Raw genomic sequence first — 12,453 nt, 5'->3', positions numbered from 1 at the left:
CTCATTCTCTCTTTTCTTTCTCATTCTCTCTCTTTATTTTTCTCTTCCCATTTCCTCTATTTTCCATTCACCTTGATAAATTCTGAATGATAATGTCAAAGTGGATATATATGTAGATACTAGCATATATGGTTGGCTATTGATGATGATATTGTAATACCCTTTTTACATCTTGACTATTGTACATTTACATATTTTGTCTTTCAGTAGAGATAGAGGAGCAAGGCAAAGTATACATCATAAGAGTATAGAATGAATTTATTCAATAGGATTTTGAATTCAGAATCCTCTAATATAGGCAAAATAATGTAAGATAATGACAACATGTCATGCTGCCAAATGATGATGGGCTGTATCATTTACAACTATATTGTTATTCATTTTATACATTTACTATTGAATTACTTTTTAATATTTTATTATGACTGTGTGTTAATATAATCGTTTTAGTGAGTTACTCATTGTCTGTCATGCTCATAATTCAAACAGCTTTAGGTTATTTGTAACAGCCTTGTTCTTTATGATCTACATATGTTTAGTAAGTAAATGATATTCGTTGCAGTAGGTCTGTGGTTGTTGATTATCAAATATGCTTTTCATTAATTTAGTAGTAATTAAGGTAAAATTACAGGAAAATAGATGGAAAAATAAGTGGATTGTAATATGATTTGTTTTATGATGACCGGTCAATTATTTCTGATTGAAATTGTTATGCATTAGAGAGTCATGTACATGTATTACGTAATCATATCTTCAATTCAAAAGAAATAAGAGTAGGTGATGTGTGCTAATACAAATTTTATCACAAGTTGCCATATTCCTTGAGCTTTGAGATCGTTCTTTGAATGAAATATTTACGTGAATATTCTTAAAAGAAAGAGCACAGTGTGCCTTAACATTTTGTAATGTATATTGTAACGTTCATGATTGGCGGTGATATGTGGAAATAAAAGAGAACAATGGAATTCATATTTAACATGTGAATGAGTTCTTATTAATATGTTCCTTGCACTATTATGTGAAGTGAGCACGTGAGATAGCATCAGAAGTGGTCTAAGTGTATACATATACGGCGTTTCATCCAGAACAGAGATTGATTTTTTTTTTTTACCCGTGAGGAAATTTGTTTAAAGTGAACATTTTGAGAGAGACTGCGCAAGAGAATAAACAATGCTTAGTGATCGTTATTCTAATGAAGATTATTTCAAGATTGAATAAATAAGGATGGTCAAAAATAGTAAATTTGCCAAACAGCTGTTCCGCCCAAAATGATAAATACGGGTAAACTCCATAACTCTTAAGGCCATCCTAAATAAATTCCAATTATTCTGAATCGAAAAATGGCAAAAACTGGAAAACCAGAAGACAGGGTTGAATGAAATCTTGAATAATGCACAGTACGGTAATGCTGATTTAAAGGTAGTGTCACTTTTGCAGCCAACATCAAATTCTGTATAACTTTGCAGGAATTATGAATATATGTCACGTATGTCCTATCTGTGTAATTTAAACTAACGGTCGTTATTTTTCTACAAAAAGACATTTTCAAGCCTTTTTGATTTTAGGGAAGTTCTAAATTAGTATTATCTTTCAGATGTCAATGGAATTTAACCTTTTCATGTTTTTTGCCTGCAAATGGATATTCTACCTTTAAGAAAAACAATTTTGAAGTGAGAAGAATTACTGCAACTTTTTTTTTATTAAAACAAAAAGTACTTACATTTAAATTTACAGTATTGAATACAGAGAATTACATTGAATATCAATTGACAAACTTCATGTGGAAGACATACTTTGAGGGAAGTATATTGTATCGTAATATATTACTATCAGAATACTGCTATATACATGTACATGATGCTATTTCCTTTAAGTACACATTAGCGCAAATAAGTACGTCATTGGTAATTATGTCCAATAATAAAACTGTTGCCATTGATACTGCAATATATATTTCGGAATATATTTTCAGTGAATTAAAGATATTGTATTCTTTTAAATTGGAATATATACTGTTTGATTAGCCATTTCTTGAGTTTGAGGGTGTTGGTGTTACCAAAAAGAAATACATGTATATCACGGAGTTACCTTTGAATACGGGTGATTATTAGTGTGACAAATTTGAATTAATCAAATCGTGCCCCTTCTGCTGAATTGTCTATATGTCTCAATAATAGATGTAGGAAAGTTCATACTTTCCATGATAATAATATCAGAATATATATAATAAACCAAACTATGTGATTGCATTTCAAAATATATTTACATAAAAACAAACTATATACAAACTGATATATTGCCTGCATTAATATTTACATTATATTTACAGCAAAATTAAACACATTTCCTTTAAAATCATTCAGCCTGTATAATGAAGTTGAACAAAGTTATTGTCATTTTGGTCACGTTGTTTTTCCTCCTGTGGATATTGCTCTATTCATGATGAGATAGATCCAGAAAGCTACGACCACCGAGCAGGCGGCATACAGATAATACTTGGGCACTCGATATGTCGTATGCGTCGCTAGTTTTCCCGCCATCTTGTTCATGGAGTGTGCATGCGTATCTGCATTCCCGTTGCATTCGTGAGAGGGTCTGGTGTCGTCTGCTAGACGGGTGGTGGATGGTGGTTTGTCGGCGAGTTCGGCTCTCGCGGATTCCCTGATCGCCTGGTAGCGCTCAGAGGGGATGATCTCCTCTTCAAGAGATACTTCCACGATGCCTTCTCCTCCGACGTCAACCTTGTCATCGTTCTCCTCATCCTCCTCCTCGACGGAATTCGAACGTTCAAAGTTTCTTGCCTTGACAGCCATGTTCCTCCATTTGAATTTGGCGCCCTGTCAGGTGTGGAGAAAGTTTACCACTTAATTCATGCAACTGTTTAAAAGGTTATAATCGCTGAATTTAGAAAAAAGCACATTTTCAATATAAAATCGAGAAATACCACTTCCCCGTGGAAAAAGATTACAAAATAATGTGACGTTGTTCAATGCTTTTTAAGTTTGGTTTGGTAAAGAAACACAAAATGGGTAAAATTACTGATCATTATTAAAATTTTACAGAATTTGAAGAAAATGTACATTATGACTCATAAATGAATACGTTTAAGATTATGATAATTTCGCACCGTCTATTCAGTTCATATACAAAACTTCTAAAAATCTCATGAAACCTTTCTCTATAATTATCATTAATTTGTACTTACGCCAGGGGATGACGAGCGCCTCCTTTTGGTAAAGAGGAGACTTGCGGTAGCCTGAAGGAAACAATAGAGAATGAGGTATATTGATATGAATTCAAGTAGTATGGGAGCCATCAAATTAATCACAATACAGTGTTCTACATTTGCTTTGTATCCTTTCTGAGCGCTTAACGACCCTTAATGAAGCACCATTCTCACAGCAAACTTTAGCATGAAAATTATTAGACAATAAATTATATCCTCATTTCTATCACACAATAGTTTTAAACTGTCGGTCGTTCTACTTTAATGGTCTTAACAATCCTTTTTTTTTTAAATAATTTATTCTAAATTACTATTTGCTTTTAATATAGCATAAAGTGGATTTGAAACATGCAAAATACATACCTTGGTTGCTAGTTCATCCAATCGTTTGTATTGTATTGGAGACGGGTTTAACTTCTTGGCTTGGAAGATGAAAGAGATCGCCTGCAAAAGAGATGAAAATTAATTAAATCAACCTAATCTTCAGTAATAATAATAATAATGATAATAATTAGATTCTTAAACAGCACATAACTTATGAAACACGTCTCTATTCGCATTACATAATACAGTAGTATTTTAAGAGATAATTACAATTTCAAATATTGAGATGTTTATTGATATCACAAATAAGTGGGGGAAAAGCACAGCATACAAAAGAATAAGCAAATAATTAACACATTATCAAACTACATCTACGTATAGGTTCATAAAATAACAAAATAAATAATTATAGAGAAATATATAATGATGACAAGGTTGAAAGCACTACTGAGCAATATTTCGTCTAAACAAATTAACTACCATCAAAATACATAAAAGAAAAGAAAGGAACATTATCTGGCATGTATCGATCCTTCGGAAAATATTTTTTGATTTTCTTGTTTCAAAAGATTTCCTTCTGGAAAGTGTGTGATTACCATTATTATTACTTATATGATTTGATTAGCTTACTTATAAAAGAGCAAGACCTGAAACCAAACTTTGTGGTACTGTCTTAAACAGAAAACTGCTACAGGATTATTTTTTAGTTGAAAGTTTGTACTATAATATAGTATTAATGTACCTGCATGTTGTATCCTAGTGCCACGGCCGACTCTGCTCCGTACACCATGTAATGAATGGCTCTCTGTAGGTTCTTAGCCTTCTTCCAATGGGTGACGAGCTGTGGATATACTGACTGTAAGGACTGTTCGTCATTCTTACACAGTACGCTGTAGGTGAGATGAAAAGAAATAAGTCCACTTAAAGAAAGGTATTAGTCATTTCAAGGCAGATAAGCTGTCATTAAAGAAAACTCCCCAAGGAACCCCAAAACGATAACAACACTTCATTTTATAATTAATGAATTATACTTATATTTATATATTACAAGCAATAATCATTTTACTTACTTGTTACTGTTGCCATCTTTCTGTTTTGACTCTGGTTTCATTCCTGTGGAGACAATCAGAACATTTCATTAGATTTTACTAATGTGGAGCATCGATCCTCTGGTCAAAAACAACTTTGCATTTAAATAGATCTTACATATCATTAGGATGTTGTGATACGGGATGATTTCATTCATTAAAAGAAACATGCTATTCTTTTAAAAGTTCATAATTTCGGATAGAGAGAAAAACTTAAAACTCTGCCATGTGCTACTCTTCCGTACACTAAGTCATCTTATTTCTAGTATAATCGAGTATAGCATTCAAAGTTTCCGTAGATTTTAATGGGAAAGAAGGAGAATATAGAGTCTTTTCAGCTCAGAACTCTTTATTGGTACATGTAGAACCAACAAGGTAACGCAGTTGCCGATAAAAAGGCTATATAGAAGTAAGAATGAAAGTCATACCTAGGAGTTTCCTGATACCAGCTGGGGATACTAAACCACCACCACCACCACCACCTGTAGCACTGGTCTCTCCCTTCCTACCAGATAGATGATGCTCCTCCAGGTACGTAGCGTACCTCTCATGCAGCTTCCGTCTCTGTTTCTCCAGCAGGAGGGCATAAGCAGTCTCCTGGAGCGTCACGGATTGGAACCTCAGCGATCCCGCCTTCATTGACGTCGTCGAGTTGGTTGGCAACGCTCCACCGCTCCCGAAGACGAGGATACCTGCCGACTGGAGTGAGCCGATGGTGGGATTGATCTTCTCCTGAACGACGTTGGGCATGAGATGGGCGATGATGTCTGCTGTGAATGACGTTCCGACCACGGATATGATCTTGACTGTTGTCCGTTGTAGCTCAGGGAGACGGTCGATGAACGCTATCATGCAGCCTGTAAAAAGGGGAAATATTATTTCATTTATGTCTTGAAATAAATTCTTATCTCTGTCTTTGTTGAAAATAGTTAAGAGATGTGTGATTGTCTTCTCGATTTGAAATCGATTGTATTGAGAACCTCGCGAGATTAGATATCACATTATTTATTTTTTTTGGATGGAGTCTGTTTAGGTTGCGGCCTGAATTATCAAAAAGGATCGAGAGCTATTAAATATGCAGAGACAACGATGAAATCATTTTGAATTCATGGCAGTTATGCGATTGATGAGAAATTTTGTTTCATCGATAGTTTGCTAACTTGGCAATTTGATGAAAACAAGAGACTCGTAATTTTATAACACTGTTCTATGTTTTAAAGATGTTGAAAACTATCGGAAACCTGATGAAATTTATCAATATTATTACTCTACCTCTAAGTGATGGTGGTATATCTAACTCCATAAGTCTGACACCCTTAGCTACCCGACAAACTGTTTTCTCTCCTTCGGTATGAAGCTCTAGCTGCTGATGATGTAGCATGTTGTTTACACACTGGTTTACCCAGGAGGGGTTGATACGATTGGACTGATGTGATGCAAGCATGCTGAATAAAAAGATAGAATTCGTTGAAAACTTACAAGTAAAATAAAAATTGGAATCAATGATGAAGGAAAATGGGGATGAAGAATGATCATACGTTTTCTAAGAAATAATTGCTTAATGTATTGATTTAAATAGGTGGTGATTAGATTACTCCTAAGTTTTTAAAAAGTCTACAGTTACTACATGTATGTAACATTATCATCGACAAAAGTGTCTTGTGTTGTCAGAGTAGCTTTTCATATGGAACATATTTTAATAAGATATACCACCTCAATTTAGTTTATTGTTCCTATATAAATCTTTGCAAATGTTTTTTCATAATACCACCGGTCATTGTTATCAAAAAATATTCATGCTTCTTTTATGTATGTTGTTTCCCAGAGTCGATCTTATTTAGGGTTGTGGGGACGAGCATACATTGAATTTTGACACCCTGTTCATCCAATTATTCATCCCTCTCTCTCTGATCTCTCTCTTAAATTCTGACACCCCAATAAGTTATCTCTACTCACATAGAGAGCTCCCTTGGAACGCTAACCATCTCTAGGAGCTGGCAGAGTAATGGCTCCATGCACTGTGGCTCCAGACCCTGGAGCTTGGTATGGAGTGTGCTCCTGGCTTGAAGGATCCTAGAGGCTGCGATAGGAACCTCCGCATCACGTCTGAAGCTTCCCATCGCTGGGATGGAGAAACGGAGCCAAAACAGAGGCAGAAAATATGATTAGATCTCCTGATATTATGCAGTGCCATTCAAAATTGTGTTTCATAATATGGGTTGGGACTGGCCTTTCACCTTACATAAATAAACCTGAGATACGTTTTCTAAATTGCTAAAATTATTACCGTTTCAGGAAAGCGAAGGATTAAAATAAGGATTTTATATAATAAATATAAAATCAATCAGGACAAATAAATGTTCTATCGGCAATACACTTCGTCACCTCTCTCTTTAATATATTCAACAGAGTGGAAAATAAGGGCGTCGCTGTAGGGGTGTGGAATGTGACACACCCAATTAAACATTTGGAAGATATGATGGCAAATTGAAAAATCTGAGGATAAGTTTGTACGGTTGTCGACTAATGACGAAACTCTTTATGAATGGTTTGTCTAATTCTTCTGCTTCTATTGAAAGTAACTTATTTTTGAGGTGGACTTGTCCTTTAACAAAGCTTTATAGGTACCTAGAGCAACCAGACAGTGTTTGGATGGCAGTGCCTCTAGGTATGTCCAGGAATCCTGGTCGATGTAATGAGCGTCATCTATAGCGATGAGTGTTCCTGCACTCTCTCTGTTCCTCGCCTCAGATACGATGTATGCCAGCACGGCGTGACGGGCTTGAGTACGCTCCCGTTGAGATAGATCGGCGATCTCGTCCGTTACGGGGATCTGAAACGTTTAAAAGAATATAAATGGTAGAATAAAAGAGACTTGAGACTTGAGATGTTTAAATAGAATACTTTGTAATAACGCAAGCAAAGGCTAAATTAATGAATTGCAATAGAGTAAACATTCCAAGCCGTTTTCATATTTCGCTCCTAAATGATATGGCACTCACTAATTTGCAATGTGGTGCTCCGAAAATCTTAGCCAGTAATGAAACATTCTTAAGTTTTACAATTATACTCCAATCTATTTTTATCGATGTAATTACACAGATGTAAAAACTAAGATACTGACGTCGACGTATATGACTGCAAACGTTCTGATGACAATTTAACATCTCAGTCTGTATTTATTTTACAGTATAGTATAATTTCATTTATGGTTCAAATGTTCCCTTTGGATGGAGATTTAACCAAAGAACATCACTTTGCAAAGTTCATGATTTCAATGAATTCTAGTTTGAAGAAAAGAAAAGAAAAATGTTGTCATCATACCTGGATTCCAAGTAAGTCATTGAGAAGACATAGATGCCAGAAAAGCTCCGTGTCTTCGAAGCGCTCCTGGAGCCGATGCTCCCTCTCCTGGGGGCTCCCGATATCCTGGAGATCAAGGAGCTGGAGCACGATAGAGCAGATGGTATGATAGGGGGTGCTCGACTGACCCACGCTAGGTCGACAGGTGTATACTCTGAACAAAGATAATTGAACACGGAGTGAATAATAGTACATGGTATGCCAAGTATAGTGGTAACTTGGCGAGAAGATGGTATAAGGTACTCGACTCTCGGTCGCTATACAGGTTGACATATGTCTTCTCTGAATAAATTTGGAAGGGAGTATTATCTTGATCTGACAGTGTAATGTGATTTCGTAGTTCTTATATACCAAGAAACAATCTCTTACGTTTTTACTTTTTTTTTTATCTACGTCTTAGGTCTATCATAATCTAACATTGAAGACAAAATATATATATTCCTATGAATCCGAGCAGTAGTCATTTGTACACTCAATCCTATTTAAGAAGTTCTTTGATGAACATTTATGTTGTCCTATCTACATGAAATAAAACTAGGAATTTTAAAAAAGCAATTCATGATTGTGTGGTACATCTGAATGTTCTTTGGTATATTCCAAATCCTATGTGGGTAATTAAAGAGAAGTAGAGAGGAGCGTAGCTAGCATTGTAAATGCTCCATCAAACCAAATTTGCCTAAAAGTTATCTTAAAATTCTCTAACAAACTCCACCTCTTTCCTAACAACGACAACGACAACGTTACAATATTATACTTACGCCATATTCATTCCCTTGGCGGTATCCATAACTGATCGTAGTAGTCTGGTCTTTCCGACTCCGGGGTCGCCCCCAATGACTATAAACCTAGCTGGCTGCTGGATGGTACCCGATGGATTGGTAGCTAATGATGACATCCTCCATAGTGACTTCCAACACTGCTCAAATTCCTCCACGTATGCTGGTCAAAGAAAGACAATCCACTTTTATAGGAATCAGACTTAGAAATCATTTTCTTTCATCTAAGGATGAGATAACATTTGTTTGTATGTTGCGTATTGCATCACTAACAGAAATTGCTCATATAAACATTTACTGCTGTTCTGTATAATACACCTTTACCTAAAATACAATTGCATGTGAGTGGATACGTCGCCGGACTGTCGATCACAAGGTCAGCGGTTCGAGTCCCGCCGCGGCACTAATGTCCTTTGGCAAGACATTGGTCTACATTTGCCACTCTCCACCCAGGTGTTAAATAAGTACCGGTAGAAGGAATTTCTTTAAATGCTGTGAGCGTCGGAATCGGCAGCGTAGCATAGCCGGGTAATGTTGGAGCGCCTTGAGGACCTTGCAAGGTCGATACGTGCGCTATATAAGAATCTAATATTTGTATTATTATTATTATTAAACATCAGTCAATCAAAATATTGAAATGATGTTATAAGATGGGAAATAAGTAGGCGGGAAGTAGGCTAACTGAAATTGCCTGATGGCTTCACGGAATTATTGGTTTGCGTCTTTTTTTCTTTTTTTAAATAATTGAAACTGTTATAAACGAGTATTTAAAAAAAATGCTTATACCAAAGAGATCCTCCCTGCTTATACTTACACAACAAAGGGTATCCATACTCCGGTATGGAATTGTCAACATTCCTGTAAGAGATCAAATATAATTTGTTAAGATGGTGATATTTGCTAAATGATACCAAAAAACGCGTGGTTTAATACAATATTAATATAATTTTTATTCACATAAAGACCCCCCCCCCCAAAAAAAAAAAAAAAACTATCTCCCTCTCTCTTTGTCTCTTCTTTCTCTCTCTTCCTCCCCCCCTCTTCCAAATTTCTTTCTTTCTCTCTCTTATATTTCATAATTCATGTGCATCACCGTCATGTTAAAACATTTCAATAATCTCAATCTCTCTCTCTCTCTCTCTCTCTCTCTCTCTCTCCCTCCCCCCTACCCCCCCCCCCCTCTCTCTCTCTCTCTCTCTCTATCTATCTCTCTTTGTCTCTCCAATCCAAAAGATATTTGATATATATAGCGCTTTTTCTTTGCGGTTACAAAGCGCTGCACACACCGCTCCACAATGTTTGGGCCACTTAAACACAAAGGTTAGACACTTCTCAGAGATCAGCTAAGTATATATAGGCTGGTAATAAAGTAAATTCTAGCAGAGTAGATGTGACTTGAGTAATTTCCCTCCTCAATTTCCCTTCCCGTTATTATAACGTCCTCTCTCTCTCTCTTACCCTGCTCCTGTATACTCCCACACCATGCCCGGGTCATCAATCCCTTTGAGTTCCTTGTTGGCGACCCTAACGAATCCTCTGGAGTCATTTCTTGATCGTTTCTTTGTAACCTCATCACACGTGACCTTGCCGATGTAATGCATCATCAGACGAGCCGCCATGTTCACTTTAGGACCGATCACTGTATTATAAAGAGTGATAACGATTTAAGTGAAAATAATACGAATATAGGGGGATATTTTACGCAAGACGTCTTGTGCATATTTGATAAACTCTGAAAATTGTCAGTCAATCATAAATTTGAAAGATTTTATGTACACATGGAAAAATAGCGAACAAATTGAAAATGCTGGAATACTATCATGGTTTTGCAATTATGGTGTCTAACTGCCCCATCAATTTGGAATTTATACCTCCTCTTTTTATATACGAATAAGAATTTTTTACATTTAGAAATTTTGGCGGAATTAATATAATGGCCTTGACAAAGGCAAAACTGACTTGAGAATTGTTCGTGGTAAAATAATTTTGGAAAGCATGATTATTATGTTTTAGTTTATTTCGGTCTTATAATCACATACAGGCGCGTACGCAGGATTGTTTTCAAGGGGGGGGGGGGGGGTAAGAGGACACTTTTTTTGGGGGGGGGAGTTCCAAAAAAATCGCAACGAATCAGCCAGCCGCTAAATAAGCGGGGGGGGGGGGGGGGGGGAAGGACACTTTTTTTTTTGGTCTCGAAATTTGACATTTTGCTCTGTGGGGGGGGGGCAAGGTCAACTTTTTTAGGTCAGCCATTGGTATTATTATTTTTTATTTTTTTATTTTTTTATAAAAAAAATTTTAAAAAAAATTACCAAAGGGGGGGGGGGTGTTTCCTCAAAATTACACATATAAAAAATACCAAAGGGAGGGGTTTAACTCCCCAGCCCCCCCCCCCTGCGTACGCGCCTGATCATATAGATTCTATTCTTACGTCTAATTTCTATAAAATGAATGTCCTTCAAAACAACAACGTTGATCACACAATCATATTCTCTAACCTTGAGTTATAACTGTTTAAGATTAGTTAAGCGATTCGAACCCGTGTCCCACTTCGAACCCGTGTCCCACTCACCTGTGTACTCGTGTCTCTCGTTGTGCCCCACGACTCCACAGAACACCTTCCCAGTAGTTACTCCGATAGAGATTTGTCTGCCAAAATACAGGGAAATGTTCGTCATAAATAAATGTCATTCAAATATGATTATAGCGGTTGAGTGTTTTTTTAATCACTAAATTACAATAAGGCAAATCAAATCGGGAAAATGAATCAAACAACAATTTAACATGCATGATATCATAAGCTTGAATGCATTGTACTGGCTAAAATTAGTGTCAATACCCATGCACAGTTTCATTTTGATTAGGAGTTTTAAATTGCTTTTTTTTTTTTTTTAATTCCCAATCATGTCGTTAAATAGTTTAGATTCGTTTGTCTTTCTTTCTTTTATCAAAATATATTTCTTGCATGACTGTTATCGCTGTTTTACTTTAACATTGGTGGATAGAAATAGATTTTGAAGATTGTCGACCCGAGGTTTTATTTAACTTATACCATAGCTGTTTCATAACTCTTAAATGCAGCTCAGGGTCGGATCCAGGGACGGCCATGTGGTCTGCTCTGCATTTGTTTGCTCGAAAGACATTTTAGATCTAAAATAAAATCAACCCCAGATAATCTTTTCCTCCCTTCACTTTTTTTCTTCTTCTTATCACACTTTTTTCTTTCATTTTTTGCCCCCCTTCTACTTAAAAAATCCTGGATACGCCCCTGTATTTGTATAGAGAGGAGGAGGGGGGAGGTTCGTGGGAATGAGAAAGAGAAGGTGATGAGGATAAGAAGAAAGAATAGGAAATGATACTGGTGGTCAACTTACTTGACTTCAATCATTGCACTGACAACATCTTTTATTTGCCCTGCACACTGTACCGCATGGCATGCTTCGTGTTCGTGTTTAAATCCAGGAAGACCAAATAATACCAAGAAACTCGTACCCTGGAAAGATGAAAAGGAAATAGTCTGAGTAACATCCATCACTTGACGAAAAAGGGCATCCTTATTGAGAGAGCTTAATAGAAACGACACTGCGCAGACGACAGTCTATATTAAGATTGACTGTACTTTTATTTCCGCGCTTTTATACGTTTATCTATTTCATCCAACTGACGGTCTACGAAT

The 12,453-nt window shown here is 36.2% G+C and overlaps 1 protein-coding gene across 1 annotated transcript in view; it reads right to left on the bottom strand.

Moving 5' to 3' along the window:
• Positions 1-1,680: 1,680 nt before the first annotated feature.
• Positions 1,681-12,453, bottom strand: part of LOC581493 (adenylate cyclase type 10) — an 11,711-nt gene continuing 938 nt past the window's right edge. Inside the window, exons 2-16 of the mRNA XM_030980343.1 lie at positions 12,152-12,270; positions 11,350-11,426; positions 10,236-10,416; positions 9,592-9,635; positions 8,760-8,940; positions 7,963-8,155; positions 7,267-7,471; positions 6,595-6,760; positions 5,911-6,083; positions 5,067-5,495; positions 4,621-4,663; positions 4,293-4,440; positions 3,590-3,670; positions 3,206-3,256; positions 1,681-2,837 (exon numbers count right to left, since the gene is read on the bottom strand). Coding sequence (XP_030836203.1) covers positions 2,403-2,837; positions 3,206-3,256; positions 3,590-3,670; positions 4,293-4,440; positions 4,621-4,663; positions 5,067-5,495; positions 5,911-6,083; positions 6,595-6,760; positions 7,267-7,471; positions 7,963-8,155; positions 8,760-8,940; positions 9,592-9,635; positions 10,236-10,416; positions 11,350-11,426; positions 12,152-12,270 — 2,526 coding nt within the window. The 3' untranslated portion in view covers positions 1,681-2,402. The remainder of the gene's footprint in view (positions 2,838-3,205; positions 3,257-3,589; positions 3,671-4,292; positions 4,441-4,620; positions 4,664-5,066; positions 5,496-5,910; positions 6,084-6,594; positions 6,761-7,266; positions 7,472-7,962; positions 8,156-8,759; positions 8,941-9,591; positions 9,636-10,235; positions 10,417-11,349; positions 11,427-12,151; positions 12,271-12,453) is intronic.

Source organism: Strongylocentrotus purpuratus, unplaced genomic scaffold (assembly GCF_000002235.5).
Source record: "Strongylocentrotus purpuratus isolate Spur 01 unplaced genomic scaffold, Spur_5.0 spur5_scaffold_11, whole genome shotgun sequence".
Lineage (NCBI taxonomy): Eukaryota > Metazoa > Echinodermata > Echinoidea > Camarodonta > Strongylocentrotidae > Strongylocentrotus > Strongylocentrotus purpuratus.
Note: the sequence above shows the minus strand (reverse complement) of the source record. Positions and strands in the feature narration are given on the sequence as shown.